The sequence below is a fragment of the Parasteatoda tepidariorum genome, chromosome 4 (genome assembly GCF_982258835.1).
Source record: "Parasteatoda tepidariorum strain Cologne lab strain chromosome 4, Ptep-v5.0, whole genome shotgun sequence".
Taxonomy (NCBI): domain Eukaryota; kingdom Metazoa; phylum Arthropoda; class Arachnida; order Araneae; family Theridiidae; genus Parasteatoda; species Parasteatoda tepidariorum.
In genome coordinates, this window is record NC_141758.1 from 117,985,060 (window position 1) to 118,007,734 (window position 22,675).

The 22,675-nt window shown below is 30.1% G+C and overlaps 1 protein-coding gene across 12 annotated transcripts in view; it reads right to left on the bottom strand.

Moving 5' to 3' along the window:
- Positions 1–1,859: 1,859 nt before the first annotated feature.
- Positions 1,860–22,675, bottom strand: part of LOC107437419 (uncharacterized) — an 87,124-nt gene continuing 66,308 nt past the window's right edge. For all 12 annotated transcript variants that reach the window (XM_071182864.2, XM_071182849.2, XM_071182852.2 and 9 more), the window contains 10 exons: positions 22,158–22,172; positions 22,044–22,064; positions 19,622–19,672; positions 15,777–15,827; positions 14,368–14,394; positions 9,837–9,887; positions 8,451–8,501; positions 8,316–8,363; positions 5,836–5,894; positions 1,860–2,040 (listed from right to left, as the gene is read on the bottom strand). In XM_071182864.2, the coding sequence (XP_071038965.2) occupies positions 5,872–5,894; positions 8,316–8,363; positions 8,451–8,501; positions 9,837–9,887; positions 14,368–14,394; positions 15,777–15,827; positions 19,622–19,672; positions 22,044–22,064; positions 22,158–22,172 (338 nt within the window). In that variant the 3' untranslated portion in view covers positions 1,860–2,040; positions 5,836–5,871. The remainder of the gene's footprint in view (positions 2,041–5,835; positions 5,895–8,315; positions 8,364–8,450; positions 8,502–9,836; positions 9,888–14,367; positions 14,395–15,776; positions 15,828–19,621; positions 19,673–22,043; positions 22,065–22,157; positions 22,173–22,675) is intronic.

A 22,675-nucleotide genomic window follows, 5' to 3' on the forward strand; every position in this document is an offset into this window, starting at 1 on the left:
GGTGCTTAATTTTCCATTTTGGAAAATGAGCTTTTTTTTCTTTAGCCTGTCGATTTTTGCCACATATTATGCAAAAAGCGTGCTTTTCACATTGTTCTGCTCAACGTTTTCACAATTCATTCAACCACAATCCATTTCGGTTTACCGTCGGTCCATAGCAGATGAAAGCTCCAATAATTTTATATGTTTGGTTAAATACTTGCGAGTCTGTATGTGTAACTGTGCTGGGTTTGGCGAGATTATTGCACCCTCCTGTGAAACTCTGCTGCATTTTGCAGAATATTCTCAATTTCAGATTCTGATATTGAACAGAAAAATCTCTTGATCATTTTATAATGGCTAATACAATCAAGAAAAGTGTTCTTAGTCAGAAACTAGTTATTTTATCATGATCATTTAAATTCTTTGAAAAATAGTTTGCATATTATTATTGTATATAGAGTTTCAAATATTTTTTGAGTGCTTAAAAAGTACTTAAAAGGTGCTTATTTTTTGTTCAAAGATTTGACTATGCACTCTGTTATAGCCACCTATTTGTTTACTTTTGGTCTATCTTTTCTGTTAACACACTATAGAGTGTCCCTCCATTTGAACATATAGTTTAAAAAGCCCTGCAGGTCTGTGGTTGGCTGAGAACACAACAGAAACAAAAATTTCCTTCCTGGAGTTAACCTAGACCGTATCTTTATTTGACAGAATCTCAGTATGTATTTTTCTTTTAAAATTAATCTTAATTGTTCTAAGTATGTATTAAGTGCTAAACATCCTTACATTTTGTGAATTTATTGGTTTCAAGAACTCATAGGCAAAAAAACAAATCATCAAAGTAAATTGGATCAATAGAATTGGTTCACTTCGGTTATTCGAATTGGCGAGTGGTTCGATAATGAATTTGATAAAAATGATTGATCTATTATAAAATTGATAGATCTATTAGTTAACAGAAGTAATTAGACTTAAAGATGCTGATCGTTAAATTCTTAATCATTTATCATATCTTCTCTTCAATTGTAATTTGTAACAGTATATTAATGTTATTTGAACAAAAATAATAATTGTAAAACGGTTAATAAGATTAGACCACCTTTCTAAATAACTTTATCTTAATATGTAGCGCAGAATTACATTATAATAATAAAACAAACAAACAATTCTCTTAGTTTTAAACTCTTGAATTAAAAGCAGTACCAGAAAATAACTTTAAATTAGGGATAAAAAAATATTTATAGAATACCTTTATGACTTTTTTAAATTTTATTTTCTGATGACAACCGAAACTATATGAGAATCCTACCACGTGATTTTCCAGCCAATAAAAACTGCACGGACAACAATGGAAAACTGCAACAGCATCATTAGAGATATAGTAAAATACTGGCTTATTAAAATTAAAATGTTTGTCTTTAATATTATGAAAACAGCAGTTTATGCTGACAGTCAATAAATATTTACCAAAGTGATTCATACCGTCATAAGCATATCTGCTATATACGTATATCTTTTTCATATTATATATTTGTTTAGTTTATTCTTGTAATACTTTTTAAATATCTATTCTCATCTTTAATAACGAGCAAAAGTGTTTTATAATATGTTTCACGTACAAAGGAAGTTAAAATTAACTATAAACTTCAGTTACAAAAGTCATGGAAATTTGATAAAAATCAGTCTGGAAAAGTTCTTTTTTGAGTGTTTGTGATCAACCCTGGAAAATATTGTATAACTATTTTCGAACTTTTTGTATAAAATTCCTACAGCTTCCACTATCATTATACCAAATATTTTATTGTTTTGTTTTGTAATGAGGTATTCTTTGGCTAGTAAAAGATTAAGTTACGTAAGAAGTAAAGAGTGTGCAATGATACCAAATAAATTTTAATGCATGGATACGACACTCATTCACAGTACAATACAAGGAATATTTACTTGATACATTAGAGAAAATGGTGATTGCAAGTTTTCTATTTTCTTTGAACGTAAAATCCAGTTACCCTGTATCTTCTAATGGAGGAGTGAACAATGAACTAATGCGAAATTCTCCTGAAATGTTTGAGTCTTTTTTATTCATTATATGCATAGGTTGAATATTGCTAGTACTAATAATTTCCTTTATTTATGTAATAGTATGTATAGTTTTTCTACGGTAAGAACTCCCCCCCCCATACCCCTACTTGAAATAGTTAATCCTCGTTACCATAGTTACCGCCACGGGTTCCGACTAATGAGTAGGGGAGTTCTTACTTAGACAAACTATAACTTTTCGTCTCCCAAACTCGACGCGCAAGGTAACTTTTTTTCATAACTTACTACTAAGAACAGTTACTCATACGATTGAACTAGTTTTCTTGGATGTCCAGGTTTGTTCAATTTTTAAACTTAAATGTACAGAATTTTATGTCTAAATTGTGGAGATCATTCACAGAATGCCATTTATTTTAGGTCAAAGTAATCAATAAATAACCTGTTTTGAAGAATTTATCTTTGAATTGAATCTATATTTCACAAAGGATGTTGTTTGTTTCTAGTTGCCATGGATAGGATTGCAGGACAGCTGCGCAAATTGCTCTAAAACGTCCGCTCTAAATGTTTTTTTAAAACCCAAAAATGCAAAGCTGCTCCAAAACTCTAGTAGTATTCTTTAAGCGAGAAATCCAACTTTGGCCCAATTTGGTTCAAAATTGTTGTCGCATCGTACTAGAAATATCGGAATTGGAAAAAACAAACTATTAAAAAACGTCGCATATAGAGCATGTCAAAAAGTAGTACCTAAAATTCGAAAGTTGCATCGAAATAACATTGTGCGTAAAATATCGGAATTATAAAAAACAATTGAATCTCATTGAAATCAATACACCAGAAAGTGATTTTCGAATAAATGATTACCTTAAACCTATATTCTTGTGTTGTAATAACCAGGAGCGGGCTTTTGCTTTTATTGGCCCTAAGCTAAGCATTGAGTCGTTTTATCATGATTAACACAAGTCATGTTTTGTTCAATAAAGTATATACTAAATATTTCAATTTTAACAATTTTTTTAAATTTAAAACTGAATTTTTTTAAAGATTGTTTTCTTCTTTAACAATAAAAACTCAGTCAAAATGTATAAATAATGCTTTATATTAATAATACTGCAACGAAAATTCATAGTAATTCTAATAATAAAAAGATTAATATTATTTTATTATTGCAAACTAATTAATGAAGCCAGTTATTACTTTTTTTATCAAACTAAACACAATAATGAAATGCAAAGGCCAACTTGCCGATTGAAAAGTGAATTAATTTCAATTAAAAAAACATTTTTAAAAATAAATAATTCTTGGCAGAACGAATCGATACTCTAACTATATTTTTAATAAATTTAAAATTACTGTATGGAAATGAATAATAGAAATTAAAAGTTTATCTACATCTGAGCACTTAAAAAAATTATTTTGTTTTTTAATTTATTATCTTTTTCCTTAATTCTATTATATGAGTAAAACATTTACTAATTACAGTCAATTCGCTATAACTCGAAGTTCGATAACTCGAATATTACTATAACTCGATTTTTTTATGAGGGCCCGACCCTTTTATCTTCAATTTCATGTTAATTATTCTCGATTACTCGAATTTTACTCCCTTTAACTCGATTTTTTTGGATCTTTTAAAGCAAGAAAAAAAACCTAAGAGCTGATATCTTGCCCCTTCCTTTGCAACAAACACACACAATGTCTTTCGCACTCTTCATGGAGAAGCTAAAGCTGTCCCTCTTGAAGTATGTGAACAGTGGTTAAATGAAACGTTACCAAATTTACTTCAAGCATACAGTTAAAATGATGCTTTCAATATTGATGAAATGGGTTTATTTTTTAAATGTCTTTCCAATAAGACTATGATGTTTAAGGATAAAAACTGCTCAGGGGGTAAAATGAGCATGAAACATTTGACTGTCCTAGTTGAAGGAAATGCGTCTCGGACAGAGAAATTGCCCTTAGTTGTTATCGGAAAATACCGAAATCCCCGATGTTTCAAGAATGTAAAAACGTATCCTTTGGATTACAAGTCTAACAAAAAGTTTTGGCTGACATCAGTTTTATTTGAAGACTATGTAAGAAAATTGGATCGGAAATTCTTCGCTAAAAAAAGAAAAGTGATACTCTTTATGGATAAATGCACAACGCATAGTGATCTACCTAATTTATTAACCAGGGTATCATAAAGTGCTTCAAACAGTCTTATCGTAAAGGGCTTGTCAGAAAAATGATCTTAAATATTGTAAGCATTTAGAAGATTTGTAATTAATAAATAAGCATTACTTGAATAATCCGACAATATTTTGAAAGTCCAAAACCGAAACTAACGGTAAGTCGAACTTCCGATATGTCGAAGTGTTTCGTCAGTCCTATCAGATTCGAGTTATCGCGAATTCACTGTATAAAATTTTATATCAATGGTGTATTATTACATCCTTATGTATAATACATTATGTAATGCAGTACTGTATAAGTGGTATTTTTTAGATAAATTTATGATTTAAAAAAAATTGTGCCAACAATGCTTTTTTATTTTACATTCCCCACTGCAGCTCTTAGGGATTGCCCTCCACATACACGCTCATAAATCGGCATTGGTTGAAATTTTTTATTTAATTAATTTCTATCGCATTAAAGTTGACAAAAAATTCCATACTCTTATATTGAATATTACACTCCTGGTATAAAGGCACATCTGGAAACATAAATTATACAAACTCGTATGAATTACCAATCGAAGGAATAATTAGAATTTATCCACGATTGTAAAATGATTGATAAAAGAAAAACTTGTAATATAACTCATAAACATACCTGAATATTTGGTGACCCTAAATTTTTGCGGGCTGCTACCCAATTCGCCCCACGGTGCTGGTAATAACATATTATTAATTCAAAATATCGGAACTAGAAAAACCAAATGGTGGGATCGTCACGAATTGAAGATGTTAAAATGTAATTCAAAATTTGCGTGTCTTAGTAATATTTTATTAAAAATGTCGCGATTTGAAAAAACACGTGGAAATGGCCCCTTCTGAAAAACTGCAAGTAACAGCCGAAAAAAATAATGATCGTCAAACGGCGTGGATTTACGATGCAATGGCCACAAATCGAGTGTTTCGAAGAATGAAATTCTAAAATTCGAAATTAGCTTGTCGTAATGGCATCGTATTTGAAATATCGGAATTTAATACACCATATAGAAACCCCTCCAAAAAAACGATCTATAATTGGAGAAAACTCTAGCGGAAAACAATGTGGATTTACAAGAAAATCGGCTAGAATTGGCAGTTTTTTCTTTCTTTTTTTAAAATATATTATTTAAAATGTATATTTAAATACTATTTAAGACTTTTTTTTTTCTTTAGATTTTATTACGGCAGGAAACCCGTTTGAGTAAATTTTTTCAGTTATATATTTGTTTAGATAATTCTTTGTTCCTCTTAGGTCCTTTCTATTTAATAACACATTTTCATGATATGAAATGCGCAATTACAAGAACGTTTTTGTTCCAAATATGAAAATTATCCCCTCCAATTTTGCACCACATACCATATTTGCTTGCTATGAATTATATTTTTCGGCTCTTGAATGGTTATGCTACTAATGCATTCATGGATTGATTTAAAATTTAGCTTTAGATTCCGATAGAGGGTTTAATGTGTTTTTGGTTTTCGACACTAAATGACTAATACATTTTTTGGCAATGGTTAAAACCCTCTGGGCATTAAACATTAATTTGTGCAGCAGTTTTATTTATTTTGTTTTTTTTACTTACCACACGCTCTAAAAAATGACTTCTGAAAAATTAATTACCTTCGTTTTTGCAGTTGGTGAAGCTATGTTCTTGTCTTATCGGAAAGCAAAGTACCCCACTAAAATAAGAAAAGAATTATATTTTAGTAGAAAGATGATTTACAATGGGTTAGACTATGATTGAGGGTGCCTCTTGATTCTCCCCAAGTTGTGATCGCTTTGCGATGTTTTATTTCTGGGAACGTCTATAGTTTTTTTTTTTTTTTTTTTTGGAAACCCAATCGTGATTCTGATTGATTTAGATTTTAGCGTTATTTTTCAATGTTTAACGGTATAGCCGATCGCAACGCTCGAATACACCATCTGGGGAGAAGACCGGTTCCAGACCCTTCTCCCTTTCCTCTCCTCTTTTCAGTTGTATAGCGATGTATTACGATATTTTTCGTTTTCAATTAATAAAAATATTTTTGTCAAAGTTTTCCACGATGCTTTCTTTTAGAACTATGTTTAATGTAGTTTTCAGTTCCGTATAGTTTCCCTACTTCAAAGATTTTAATCCATATGACAATCAAGACAGAAACTAACGTACTTCCTTCTTCTATGAGTCTCCACACGCTAATGGTGAAAGCATGTGAAATGTTGCCATAGGTAGAGAGTTCTGCTCTACGCCACCTGTACCCTATTTCGATCAGCTAATATGTTATTTCAGAGGTCAGTTAGTTCTACGTTGGATGTCGGCTGGTAACGTTAATTTTGCTTCTGGTCTTGAAAATGACTTCGGTAAGTAAGATAAATCTTAAGTTTCTGTACCAGGCCCGTAGCCACCCCGAAATTCTGGGATTCAAACTTTTTAGTCTTCTTTTGAGCCTCTCAGTAAAAAGAAAGACAAAAACTGTCGAATCAAACTTTTGCCCAGTGCATCAACTTCACTTGACCTTGTGGCTCATCTTTCCTTCGGTTAGACTCCTCCCCCGAAATCAATTGTTTCTCAGCATATTAATTTATGCAATATCTGAATCTACGCAGATTTCATTGACATCGAAAACCTCATGGGAGAAATGGAAGTATGGGCATCAATGTGGAACCTGCGTGAACCCCTTAGTAGACCAGATACGGCACTTTCAGCAATGGAAGAATGTGACAGTATCTTTTTCCCAAACATTTATTGCTTGTTATCAATATTGGCTACGTTGCCAATCGCCACAGCAACTGCAGAAAGAACTTTTTCTACTCTTAAAAGCGTAAAATTGCAACTAGAAATGCTACTAAAGAAGAAAGGCTAACAGGGCTAACTTTATTAAGCATATTTCGGGATATTCCGATTTGTCCTAAAAAAGTAACAGAAAAATTTTCTTCAATTCCCCGTCTCATATCTTTGTAAACTTTGTTTACAAATTGATTATAATTATTATGCAATATTAATTGAAAAATAATTATTATGTAATATTTTTTAATTAATAGTTTTGCTTTAACTTTTGCAAACAACAGAATAAACAATATTTTTTACAATGTTTTCCCCCTACTTTGCATGTCTGAAACTGTCCTTGCTTCTTAGCATATCCTCCTCCCCCCCCCCCCGAAAAAATATCCTGGCTACAGCCTTGTTCTGTACGATTTGAATAGCAATGGAAAGAAAGCAGTCACCGCCAGACCGGCACCACATACGCCATTTTCAATTCGTATTTCGCCAAATTTATGTGGCGATGGAGGTACACGAGATTCATGATAAGTACATGATAAATTTAAACTGCTATTAGAGAATTCTGTGTACCTAAAAGTGAGGATATTCAAGCTAAATAAAGTGAGTTCTTTTTTTTTCTGTGCTCACTCCATTAGTTTTTGTCTCGATTCAAAATGCATTTTAGTGGGTTTATTAATTTTGCTTATATTGCAATTTAATTAAGTTTTGGCCGATGTTTTATTTTATAACCGTCGTTGAACAGCCGACCCAATATTGGATTTGCGACAATTATTGTTCAACTCCGTAGCCTTGCAATTTTGAACCAATCCAGTATACAGGGAAACTTCTTGATCAGTAACCCCAGAGGTATTGATTTGTTATGGGAACATGGAGGACTTTAAGACTCGACAGATTTAACTTGCATCAGTCACCATTTACTACACGGGGAGTCTTCGGCCGGCGAGGATCGAACCCACGACCTCTTGGACATGGCCCTGCACCCTACCGACCAGGCTATCCCGGCCCTTGCCGATTTTTAATTGAATTTTTTCCCCAATGTTTTATTGAAATTTTATTATGTTTTGGCAGCCATTCCTGTTTGCACGGTGTTCCGTGTGAACAGGAACGGCGCCCAACAGAAATTGCCAATTTCGCCAAGGGGGCACCCTCAAGTATATTCTTACCGATGTTTTACAATGGTTAATAGGAATTGATTTATATTTAATAAATAGCAATAGTTGAAATAATATTATTTATCAAACGTTTCAGTTATTTCATATCTCAAGTTATTCTGTTCATTTTTGAGTCATGCAGTAAATGGGAAGTCCAAAATTAAAGTTATTTTCATGTAAGTATTTACCTTCGTTATTGCCATCAGTCTTATATTCAGATGCGGGTACGATTATCGCTAAATTAAAAAAAAAGGAATAAGAAAAGAGGCAATTATTAAAAGTTGAGTTTATGAATTTAAATTGAGAAAACGAATTAATCTTACATGTAACTCCTCCATTGCCATCATCTTGATAGATGACGTAATACTCATCAACTGAAATGAAAAAATTGTTCTTTGAAGACAAAAGCGTTAAACGGAAGATTAAATAAGCGCATGATTGTGGCAATAATGATCATAATCCGAAATCGTATTTTCAGAGATTCTTTTATTTATCTAAGAACATAATTTTTAAAAGTGAAAACTAGAAAACGATTTTAAAAAATCCATCATCTTTAAATCGTTTGTTCAATTTATTGAGCAAACGATTTCCTTTATTCAAAGTGCTTTTAATAAAATAAAATGTATGAGAACGGATTTTAGGAGAAAAAAAAATATTTGTGCAATTGTATGTAAGCTACGCAGACTTTTAAATCTAATTTTAACGTACTTATTACAAAAAATAAGTATCTATAGTTACGTTTTTCTGATTAACAATCTTAGGTTGATTCAATAAAAATTGTTTTTGTATCTACCTATTCGCATTAATCGTCATTCCTATCATCTATATTATTCTGAAAAATTTAAAATAATAAAACGGCCTTTCGATTTATTCCAATAAGCGAATTCATTTTAATCTGACCGTCAATAAGTGATTTTAACATTGAATTCTAATATTTCATGAACATTTTTCTTTCTTTTTAATTAATATGAAATTTTTTAAATGTAGGTTACGAGAATTCTAAACATTGATAATGAAGGCAATCCGCAATAATAAATTCCAATGAATCATCGAACTCAATAGATTTGAAGTCATTATTTTTATGATGAGATCAAATCTATTGATGCTTTTTTTTAAAAATTACGGAACAATCAATTTGAATGAAGCTGTTGTTAAGATTCATTTAACTTTGAAACGGATTCAGTTTTGAAAAAAGTTGGATTTTTTTTAAAAATACGTACAGGTGTTCGACACTATTTAAACTATTTGTAACTATAAAATGATAATTTTCACATGATCTGTGCGGTTAATTCATACTAGATTTATTAATTTCACGTTTTTTATCCCTATATGTAATTTTGGTCGAAAAGATCTTCATTGTCTTGAGTTTATTGTTTTTGCATTTCTTATTCTTAATTGAATTGATGTGATAAAAATCATTGAAATTCCATAGATTGTTTATTACTTTTTAATTTATAGTCCTTAAATGAGTTGACGAAATATAATATTCGTAATTATTTCGTACGGTGTTCATTGCTTTTTTATTTCTTGTTACGAAATGAATTGCTGGAACAAAAATCTTGGTGATTAATTTACAGGAAGACTGTCATTTTGCTCTTCTTGCCTATAAATAAATTGATAACCAAAAATCTTTTTTGATTGTTTTATGCGTGGCTCTTACTTTCCTTCCCCCGAAATGAATTGATCTATAAGTTATTAGTTACACTTACCAACACCGTTATTGCCTTCAGCTGCTTCGTATTTTGCTCTAATACCTGCCGCTGTAACAAAAACATTTTTTTTTTTTAAATGTTAAATTTTGATATGAACTTGAAATGATGAATTTTGGCATGTATGAACACAATGAAGTTTTATACATTTATTATTTAAAAATTTAACAGAAGAAGTTGCCAAGTGACATTTCAGGAAATTTCAGAGCTTAAGCTGCTGTATGATGCACAATTTTAAACACTGACTCCCATGAACAAGAAACAGCGTTTATTGTATTGATGATATAATCGATTTTGCCAATTGCAATTAAAAAAAAGTCACAGACGATTGCCTTATACTCGAAACAAAGCTTTAATTTTAAGCTAAACATACACTTTCGTTGAAATGTAATCTTTGGACTGACAAATAGATTGTAGATATTTTTCCACTTAGAGAAAAAAATAAAAATCGACGAATAATTCTTATTTTTGCATATTTAATTAACCAAATGTTATAAGCGCGTTAAAAATCTTATGTGCAGCGGAAACTTCATTAATCATATAAGTGCTGTTAAATTTTTAAGTAAATTGAGTGAGAATTGAAAAAGTTATCTCGTGTCATCTTGCAGGATTGAAAAAAAAAAAGATTTTTTGTTCTCCAACAAAACTTTAAAAAACCAGTTCTTTCTGATGCTTTTCCCTCTTTTTTGTCTATTTCAAACAAGAGGTTAAATAACGTGTTAAGCCCCACATTAAAAATAATTAAACGACACAGAAATTTTTTTAACTATTGATTAATATTTTGTTAAAGAATGTAAATAAAAATATTCACTTTCACTTCATAAATATGTGAACCTGATTAAAACAAGATACAATAACGAATATTTATTACAACTCCACTTAAAAAGAAAATAAACGTTCAACAGCTAACTGCTTTTTTTTAAAATTTATTTTTAAAACTAGTGGGGTGCTCCCCCTGCTCGCTAACGCTCGCCAACCCCAGTAAATTGCTGTTTTATAGGGTCTCCTAAAACTTTTAAAAAAATAGAAATTACTCATTGGCGATTCTTAACATAACAAAATTTTTCTGTTTTTGTTAACGTTAATTGCGTAAATAATTCGTGATTTTTCAAAAAGTTAAATAACAAAATATTCAGTTATTTATCCACTTTAAAGTCAAGATATTTTTTATACTAGTGGGCTGCGCCCATTGCTCGCTAACGCTCGCCAAGCCCCGAAAATTACTACGCAATCTTATATGGTTTGCTTCTCAAACCAATCTCGCTTCACTCGCTACTAACTTAGGTACATTGCAAATGCACAAAATTCTAAGAATTCAAAACAATCATTCAAATCCATAGAAAAACTCTTTTTTTTTTTTAAATTACATCTTTTTAGTAAATACTAAGTCATTAAAATAAATTTGAATTCAAATAAATGACATGTAATTCGTTAAACCTATTAGAAATGTGCTATAGTATAATTCGTGATATAAATCAAAAATCGTCAAATAAATTCGTAATATATAAATTCGAGAAAAAAAGCGCTTTCGACAAAATACTAAAATAGAGATCTATCGACAAAGACTACTCACTTCTGCCTAGCTTAATAGTATGAGATTGCCGCAGCTGATGCTCTCTGGTTATTTAAGTTTCCGTTTTTAAAAGCGCTATATGTTGAGCCACCTCAGCTAGATTTGGCATGTGACTTTTTAGCGGCAATCATTGGTCGATTCGCCGTGTAAGAGAAATAGTAACGTAAACAAAACAAAGCAAACGTTGTCACCGGCGGAAAAGAAATACAGCTAAAATTTGGGAGCCACGTAAGAGAATTATATATATAAGATGTTTTTTTTTTTTTAAGAAATGAATGAGTGTAAAAGTTAGTTCGATTGTTAGTATATAAAGAAACGGTAATTTAGAACTATTTAAATTAATATCTTAATTTAACAATATGCAATTCGTGGCATTAATTATTTAAATAAATTAAGAAATAATATAATAAAAATATAAATAAATTAATTATTCTAAAGTTTATATTTGTTTTTTATTCTTTGATTCAATACAAATTTTAGTATAAATGATCGTGAGATATTCGAGGCAATATACTTTTTCAATTAAAGAAAATATAAAATTCGTAGAATGATAAAAAAAATTGGAATGAATTAAAATTGACTGCATAAATATAAACATATGAAATTGTAAAGGCATGTTTTCGTACTAATAGTTTGAAAAATAAAAAAATAAATGTCTTTTTAAAATTTATTTTAATATGACGGAGCTTTGAATTTAACAATATTCTTATTAACGTATTCTAGTATTAAATAAATAAGAAATAAAATACTTTAGAATAATTTTTAGTGAATTTAAAAATTTTTCTTTAACAGTTTTTTTAAAACCATAATATAATTTGAAAATTACAACAATAATTATAAACATACTACATATACACAATGCAAATTTATCTACATTGGTGACGGAAAATAATTCTAAAATTAAAATGGGAAAAACATTAGTAAATTAGTCTTTCACATGCACACTTTTGACTGTAGTAAAAATAATATATTTAACACATAGTGTATAGCGTTTTCAAAAAGTGCTTATTTTTGATTTTCGTTTTTTAAAAGCCCTTAAATGTGCTTTTTTTTATTGCGTGTTTTTAACACTGGAAAGACTGAAACTTAGTATATACCTACATTGCCCAAAAGCAGTCAAAATGTGAAAGAATAATTAATGTGTAAAGAAATGTGCTTAGTTAATTTTTAATATTTTTTATATTATTTACAGTTATATTAGTAAAAATATTAACAATAAAAAAATTTACTTCACTTATTGGAAGGAAAATATTAATTTATGCATTATTATTTGTACATTTTTTGCAAATAAAAAAACAGTCAAAATGACTTCCTTTAGGCAATCTAGTGTTAAAAAGTGCTTAATTTTTCCTTTTCGAAAATAATATTTTTTTTTCTTTACCATGTCGATTTTCGCCACGTATTTAGTAAATTGTATTTAGTATTTATGTAAAAGTGTGCATTTCAATGTTCTATTCAGCGTTTTCACAATTCATTTCACCACAATCTATTTCGGCATCTGTTAATAGAGTATGAAAGCACCAATCATTTTGCCTTTATTCAGCTGCATTCCTGCACTTTCATGTGCTTTTTTTTAATGAATTTTTAAAAAAAAAATCAAATAATTAGTTTTTTAAAATTTTATTTTAAAGAGTATTGTAAAACTTAATTATATGAAGATCTATTAAAATAACATAATCGAATTTCATAACTAAATTCCCCACTAAATTAACAAATCGCATGCTAAGCATCGATACTTAAAAAAACACATATTGAATTCTCATTTAATAGTATGCTAATTTTTAAATTTTCTAAGTTTGAAACAAACCGACTCTTAAATAATATGATAAATTGATTTTAAAATTCTAATAAACTCCATAAAACTAATAAATAGATTTCATAAAATAGCCGGAGACAGGAATAGCATGAAACGAGAGCGTAATTACTATCCGCTGCATATCGATTGTAAAAAGAATAAAAGTTGTTCTTAGTTCTGAAAAGTAATAAATTTAAAATGAGCGAAAAAATAATAAAGTTTTAAAAGAAGCGAAAAAAAATCCCCCTCTCCAAGAAAGTATAATTTTTAATGATTATTACAATGTTTATCAATGAAATCTGCTTCTGTTTGTTGCCTCCTCTATAAGTAAGATTATATACTTTATTAATGTGTGGACGTGGCAGAATCAGAACCTTACTAAGGCAGTTGCCCCGCGATCCCAAATTGAATAGAAAATTTATTTTACATTTCCTATTTCAATGAACTTTTTTTTAAACAAAATATCAGTACAGAGAGTACAGTCAGAATATATCCGTCAGTTTTTCGTTAGCTTCTTCATTAATCTATCATATAAACACAATCTATATTTCGTAAATCCATGGCTTTCTAGGAAGGAATTCAGCTACATTTTCGCAATGACGATGGACAAATTTAGCCAATGAAATGCCTGTCTTTTTACGTATCTCAAAATGCGTTATGTTTACAAAAATACAAGCTTCTGATTGGCTTAATTGAGCCACTGTAATTGCAAAATGTTAGCTTATTTCCGTCCTAATAGGATATGAATTTTTTGCAGCTAGATGACAAAGTTAACCATCACAAAACTACATGCGGCAAGATGGACATAGAATTGTCAGAAAATCAATAAAATGGACAGAACGATATTTCATCTGATCATTGGAGGAGGTGGGGATATTAAAAGATTGTAAGATTTTAGTCAATTTTCTTGCTATATGTGTATAATGAGGTGAAAAATTTGAATTCCTCCATGAAATTCGGTTTTTCATTAGTAGTGTAGCAAAAGGGAGCCCCCAAGGAAGTTTTTGCCTCGGGGCCCCAATAAGGCTAAGTCGTGCCCTGGGCAGAACATTACATATAAGCAATTCTTAAAAGTTAGGTTTGCTGCTAGAATGGAAACAGTGAGAGCAGAAATATAAAATAAACTTACCCGACAAACTAACAGAACAAGATAAAATACTTACACAGAGCATCAGCAGGAATTGTAACTGCTGTTATTCGTAGGAAGAAAAAAAATGGAGAATGGTTAGAATCAAGGCAATTATTTATGGTTGATGGCTACTTGAAAAATCTGGCTTTTTGAAAACATCGCCTATCAAATTTTAAGAGTTCTCAGTACATTCTATCAGCCTGATATTTTTTGACTTATTACAAGCGGCCTATCCGTCTTAAGCTAATTAGAAAAATATGCGAAAAATTCCTCTCACTGAATTTCCTTAAACTTATTGCAGTAAATGTATGAGCCTTAACTGCTCTGGGCTTAGTTCAAATTGAAATAAATCAAACTGATTAAGTTGTGAATGGCTTATTTTAGAATTAGCCTAATGGTATGTTGGTGATCTCAAATAAGCTTAAAAAGTGCCAGAAGGGTGACTAAAAAATACTTTAATCTTTTTGGTGCTTTTCAAAATGATGAAAGCCATATTTGCAAAGAGCAAGATTTTCCAATAAGCTTACAATATATATATATATATATATATATATATATATATATATATATATATATATATATATATATATATATATATATATATATATATATATATATATATATATATATATATATATATATATATATATATATATATATATATATATATATATATATATATATATATATATATATATATATATATATATATATATATATATATATATGATACACAATGTATCAGTAGTTACTAGGATTACAAATACTAGGATTGTTGCATTATACAGTAATAAAAGGAATACTAGGTTACTAATAGGAACCCAGTATTTCTTTTATAAAATAATTTATTTCTTTTTTGAAATAATTTAAATGACAAAGGTCAAGTTATCTGGAATGTCAATTTATCCGAGGGTACTGTGTTTTTTTAAATGAATCAAATACGACGTTTGCCAGTTCCACAATCAAACTAATGATTTACTGAGGTTTCTGCACAGAAATCTGAAAGGGGTTTTCCATTTAGGTAGATGCTCATAATTGCGTTTAACGCTTCGCCGCTTCTTGTTTAAGTCCAGTACGTAATGTGTTTTTTTTTTTGTAAGTTCATTGCTGAAAAGCTCCTTTTAACCGCTGCATTACTCCCAGACAGAGAAAACATCAATTCTAATAACAAAAATGGAAAATGCGTCACGAACATTAAGGGGAAAATCGCTGTCCGCACGGACGTCGGTTTCGAGATATTCGTTGTCCGCGGGGAATTTTTGACCGCCGAGGATGGGCGGTTTTGCGAGCCCTGATATATATATATATATATATATATATATATATATATATATATATATATATATATATATATATATATATATATATATATATATATATATATATATATATATATATATATATATAATTTATTTTTTTGTTTATTTACAGAATTTGTCTTACTTTTAGTTTCTCCATCTGGCTCATATATGTATTCTATAAAGTAGTATCCATCTAAAGAAATAAAAAGTATTTAAAGTACTTTGAGTCATATTATCTTCTACTAAAAGTTTATCTTTTTGATTTTCATACTGCGTTGTGGCTACGAAAGCAACGTGCCTCCAATTATTGCTATTTACTGCTAGATTAGATTCCTACTACATCTAATGTTTAAAACACTTAATGTTTATACAAAATACCTAATTATAATAAAAAAGTATTAGAAACCTATTAAATCGAAAAATTAGGAAGACTGCTTTTTTTATGCTCATGTCAGTTTAGTAGTAGGCTAATAGACATGAAATTAAATGAGAATTAAGTATGTTTTAATATTGTCTCTCTCATAATAATTTTATTTTGGAATAATTTTTTTAAACTCAATTAATTGATGCCTATCTAAATAATATTTTTTTGGTTAATAGTTTGGATAAATGATTATTAAATGATAGGGGAAAGAATCAACCATGGGTATCTTTTGATTTAATGAATGGATCTTTCGCACATTAAAATGCATTCTTGATTGTTGAAAGGGTTGCATAACGTGTGTTAACCGATTGGTGCAGAAACTGTTTACCATTCATAAAATTGAGAAAGAAGACCTGAAAACATACTTTTCCTGAATAGCAATAATTCTTTTCCTTCATCTTTGGGCTCTTAACTAGCACCTGTATTGATTTGACAACTAAGTTCTTACTGTTTTTATGAAAAGTTTAAAGCCTGGGAGCATTTTATTTACTTTGCCAGTTTTCTTGTCGTTTGACTCGATTTTTCGGGCAAAAGTTTGTTTGATAACTTTACATCGAACTTAACTGGATGACTCAAACAAGGTAATTTTTTTTAAACTTGGCTCATTAGCCAGGAGTGGTTCTTTCAGCTCTAACACCTGGAGGGATCCAGACTGAAGAAGAGCTCGGGCTCACTTTAGGAGGTCTGAGCCCGAGATATACGTTGGATAAAGGCCGAATTTTGCGATCTCGTCACTCGGTCTTTCATGTCCAAACAAGAAAATTAGACAATTTAAAAAAAAAAAATCTACCACCAACCTATGAAAGAAAAAGCGAAGAGAAAAACTGAACCAACTGAAACTCTAAGATGACTAAAACAAAAATTGAAAAAAACAAACAGAAATATTAAGTTAAATAAAAGTCATTAGACAATTAGAGCCAGTCTCACAAAGCAAAAGCACCTAACAAAAGATGCAGACCACTGAAATTTTGATACCTTATACAATTTTTATACTTAATAACGGAGCTAACCGTTTCTTTAAAAGTTACAAAAATTTTGATAAACATTGTGTCATGAATCTGAGTTTGCCTGAAACCTTTTTCAGTAAACGAGATCGTGTCGGGTGCGGATTCGGGCTGGGCCCGACTCTACTCCATACGCAGCACTGATGTATCGAGGCCATAGAACCTAGATTTAATGCAAAAGGGAAGAAGGTATCGACAATACTCGTTTTTCTTCATTTAAATGGCCTGACCATTTACATATATTAAATCGAACTATGAAGCAAAACGGATAGAAATTTACATCGGTAGATTCCAGTCCATCTTTGGAATGATTAAAAACATTAAATGACATGTTGAATATTGAAAAAAAAAATGGCTGGGACTTAGTTGTTTACTAAAATAAGATTTGAAAAAAAAACGATTAAAATTTTTTATTTTTTTGTTTGCTTTTTAAGAATATTTCGACTGCCAATTAAAATATATTTCCTCAACATTTATATTATTACCTTTACATAAAATATATTTTCCTTAACATTTATATTATTACCTTTACATAAAATAGATTTTCTTTAACATTTATAATATTACCTTTACCTAAAAATTTTTTATTTATTCTTTTTAATTTCTAAAGAGTCAAAATATTTTTAAATTGGGCTGTTTAAATGTTAAATCTGAAAACTGTACTTTTAAATATAAGAATGCATTTATTATTTCAAGTTTTTTCATATTAACTTGAGTATGAATAAAATCAAATTTTCATTACAATGTCTTACTAGAAGATTTATTGACATGGCTTACAATACAGCTTGTTTACACAATTACAAGAAATTAAAGTTTACTAGGAGGCTTCGCCCCCTGCTCGCTGGCTCTCGCCAACCCCCGGAACTGCTTGCGCAGCTCCTTTCGGATTGCTTCACAATCCGATGCTCGCTTTGCCCTCTCATTGGATACGTTCTTAACGTCTAGCTTTTGTATACTTTTTTGAACACTGAAGTTCCAAAAACTTTTCGCTGTAGAAAATTCTAAACCTGTGCATTTCAATATAATTTGAGATTGCAAACAGTTCACATATTTTTCTTTATCACACTATTCTAAATTTCAGTTGTTGAGGAAAGTAACTATTGTAAGTTTTGTTTTAAAGTCTTTCCCACTAGAGGGCTAAAACCATCTGTTGTAAAACAGTATGAAATAGTACTGAACGCCGGATGTAAAGCATCGACTTCGATAAAGATAATTTTGTAAGAATTTTTTTGATAATTCGGTGAGAATTCACCCGATTAGCCATATGATGCTCACTACGTGCTGTTGCACTAAGAGCCTCACTTTCAGTGGACAAATTAAACTTTTTCCATCTTGTAAAAAGTGCAACTCCAGCGAGGCTACTCCTCACCATCTACTTGATTGCCTGAGTTTCAACAAGGAAGACGTTCTTGAGAGACCTCTCCTTTTCCTCGATTTTTTGAAGACTCACGGCCTCATTGAGCTGATATAGCTCCGCTATCCCAACTGGGATTTGAAACAACAACAACATGCTCTTGCGCGCCGGAACCTATCAATTAAAACGTATTAGTGTTTTATATAATGTAGATTAGCCATATGATGCTCACTACGTGCTCTTGCTCGCCGAAGCCTATCAATTAAAAATGAAAACTGTTGCCAGCGCGAGAAAAGAAATATCATCGGTTTTATTGATACATACATACGTACGTATTAGCGTTTTATATAATAAGATAGAAGATACTTTGGTGTTAAACTGTGTACTTTTTTAAATGTAAATTCGAAATAAATCTAGTGATAAATACAGGATGCTTAGAGTTTTTAAAAAGTACTTAAAGGTGTTTATTTTTGATTTACGTTTTTTAAAAGTCCTTAAAGGTGCTTTTTTTATTTGGGGTTTGTAAAAAGTTCATTTATCTTTTAAAATTAGATTTTTTCTTAAGGCGTGTCGATTGTTGTTCTAAATTACAAAAAAAAAATCATGATTTTCATAATTTTCTCTGGAATATTTATCAAAAACTAGTAATTTAGTGAAGTCTTTGAAAATGTTTTTGAATTTATTGATTTTATGTTTAGAAATTAAGCACTTTAAACGGTAGAAAAAATAATTTTTATTACTGCACAGATCCTAATTATTATTTTTGTTAGGGAAGAGATTAAAACTATTTTTTGAGTGCTTAAAGAGTACTTAAAAGGTACTTATTTTTTGTTAAAAAATCTGACTACGCACTCTGAAATAGTTCTAATAATTGGTATAGACATGTCTAAACTGACGTCACATCACTTATCTGCCTACTCAAAATTTATGAATGATCAATTAGTTATTAGTAGCAATCAACTGGAATATGTTTAGCTTCAACGTAAATAAACGTAAACGACTGGTTGCCATTACGATAATAATAAGACAATTGATGAAATGATTAAAGTCAAATGATATAGTTTAGCCTCTTGCTTTTGGACATCTCTATAACAAATTCCTATAAAAATAAAATAATTTTTTTTCATTGCCCTTATCATTTCCTTTCCTTTATCATTTACCTTTATCATTTCTTTTATCATTACCTTTATTTTTTTTTTCATTACCTTTAGCATTTCCTTGTTTTCCTCTCTTACCGTCTCTACTTTTTCTAACTTCTGAAAATAATAGACAATAGATATTTTTAACTGAAACAATTAAAAATTCGTGTTCACAATTTGATCTATTTATTTATTTTGAACGGAAATTTTATTATTAGTGAATAGCAATTTTATACTGACATTGAAGAGGCATCATGTGTGTCGGAAAAAACAATTTAATACAAATAAAACTTTTTGTGTAGTACCTAAGGTCATATTTGTCGTCAGGGCAACTGAAACTATTCTTTTAGAAAATCGCTCATACATTTTTCCTTAATAACGCGACGTGTTAAATTTGCAGACTATTTCACATTTTGAATCTTTGAAAGCAATTATATTAAATAACATTTGTTTATTTTTCAGACATCAAATAATAGGGTAAACCAACCAGGGAAGGAACATTTCATATATATTGATTAAAAATAGGAATTTGAAAGTTCTTCTTTAGATTGATTGGTAACAATAGCTTACTGCCAAACAATAGGAAGTCATCTAGCAATGTTTTGGATTACCTGGTCAAATAGACTTCTCTGGAAAATTTTTGATTTTGTTATTATCTCTGCAACAGCTTGTTTCTTTGAAAAAATTTCAAGGTGAGTGATTGTATTTATATGTTTGAAGTGGAATTAATTGTATGTAATAGTTTTATTTTTCTCACTGTCAAAAAGAGAATTCAAAATATAGTTATTGAAGTTACGTTTTATTTTTTTAAGCATCATAGCACAATAAAGTACTGAGATAAGGGGATGTTTATTCACTGTATCACCAAACGATGAAAAACCCGTGAAGGAACAAGTGTTCCTTTACTGGGTTTTTTTCTAAATTAATTAAAATAAGAGATAAACTTTGATTTTCTTGTACCTTTAGTGATGTTCCGCATCAAAAGTATGTTAAAAATACGAAACATAACTTATAACCAGTGAGGGAACAGACATGTTCCTTTACTTATTTTATTTCCCAGTGAATGAACAGTATGTGTTAATATATTGACACTTTAATTTTCAATTTATGATTACAAAAAAAAAGTTAACATTATCCAAATATTTATATGTTATAATTTCAAGAATAGGCTTGTCTTTAAATATTTGTATGGCTTATAAATTCATATAGAGCATTAAGAAATAACCAAAATTAAGTGTTCCTTTACTGGGTGTTCATTCACTGGTAAGAGCTGTTCCTCTACTTGGTCTTCTTACTACTTGCTATTTGAACCTCCAAAACTTTAAAATAATATTATGTAAGTTCTCTACAATTTTTTTTACATAATTTGCAATTAGTAACAAATATGTTGACACTGTCATTTAACTAAAATTACGCATTTTGAAATTAATATGATTTTTTAAATGGCAAGCGAAACTTAAGTGTTCTTTCACTGGTTAGTTTACCCTACATAAGTTTCAAAATAAATGTTTCAATTTATTGTTCCTAAAAGTTTTACTAAAAGTAAAGCATTACTAAAAGTTTTTTTTTAAAGTTGCGTTGCACTTTAAGCAAATTGGAAAATATGTAATGTTGGGCCAAAGAGCGTAAACGGGAATACCTTAAGCGTTATACACAAACGGAAAAAACGAAAGGATTCCGTTCGCAAACGCAGGCATGAATCCCGTCCATCAGAGAAATATCAAAGTGGTTGAGAGAATTGAACGCTACCGAAGAGTGAATGGTGACTCTCCGAACCCCTTTCATGCAAATACGAGAACTGGGTGTTGATCACCAGTTAGGGATAAAAGGATCCATTGTCAACGGTTCAATGACTTGTACGAGACCGTAGACTGTCTTCCACGCACTATAAATGATTCATTCCCTATTCGTGTAAAATTGGAGGGAAAAAAAACCTAGCTTTCAAATCATATTTCATGAATGAACGTGTGAATCCGAAACGGGTGTATGATGCAGCTTACGATCTCCGTCAAACACCATTGTACGCATCCGAAAATGTTAATATTGATCTCGAGTGGCTGTTCAATGTCTATTCAGTCAGCAAAAGAATTTACCCTGAATGTGTCTGAGCTGCATGTCTGCAAAATTGTGTACCGAGCAGTTCAGGATTAACAGTTAAAGATGTCCAAGATGAAAACACAATTTTCTTTTCCAATAAAAAAAAAATTAAAAAAAAAAAACAAATTAGACAACAACCACTTTGCCAATGCTTGCGGCGATCACAATTTTCTTCATTTTGTAGTGAATCGTATATGTTTTTTACCTTTTTTTTTAAATGCTTGTTTTTTAATGCAATTAATTTACAACCATTGCCACCGATAAGAAACAAATTCTAACTATTTCCTAGTCTTACGTCAGCCTTTTTGTATGCATAGATTTTAATTATTATTGCTGTTTGAATTATGTTTAATTAGATGGTAATATTAAAGTAAATCAGAAAAAATCTTACTATTGTTCCTATTGTAGTAACCTGTAAGTCACAAAAAAACACAAAATTAATAAAAAAGTTACACATTTTTTAACATTATAAACAAGAGATCTTAAAGTTAAAACTTTATCTTACCATTTGCACTACGTCCTAAAAAAAAAATTTGTTTTTCCTTTTTATGTATTTGATTTATAATTCAAACATACAGAGTGTCCGAAAAATATTGAAACGATAAAATGATTTTAAAAATACATTACGGATCAAAATTTTGTGGATATTGGTCGAAACAATTTGTAACACATTTCAATTTCTGATTACAGCGCCATCTCTATACCGAAATGCGAACACAAAGTCAAATTAGGTTACTTTTTTTTGTAAAATACAAATATGCTATATATATTTTATTACAGTCATTGAATAGCCGACCTAATTTTGGGTTTACAACTACCAATGTTCAACTTCGTAGCTTTGTAATTTTGAACCCAATCCAGAAGACAAGGGAACTCCTGGATCACAAGTATTAAGAGATATTTACCTTCATGGAGGACTTTCTGAGGGAACGAAGCTACATTTGAGTTACATGGAGAGAGAAACCTCCCACGGTTAGCCTAACTGCAAGGGGACTCTGACTCGTCTACCATTGAAGATATTTT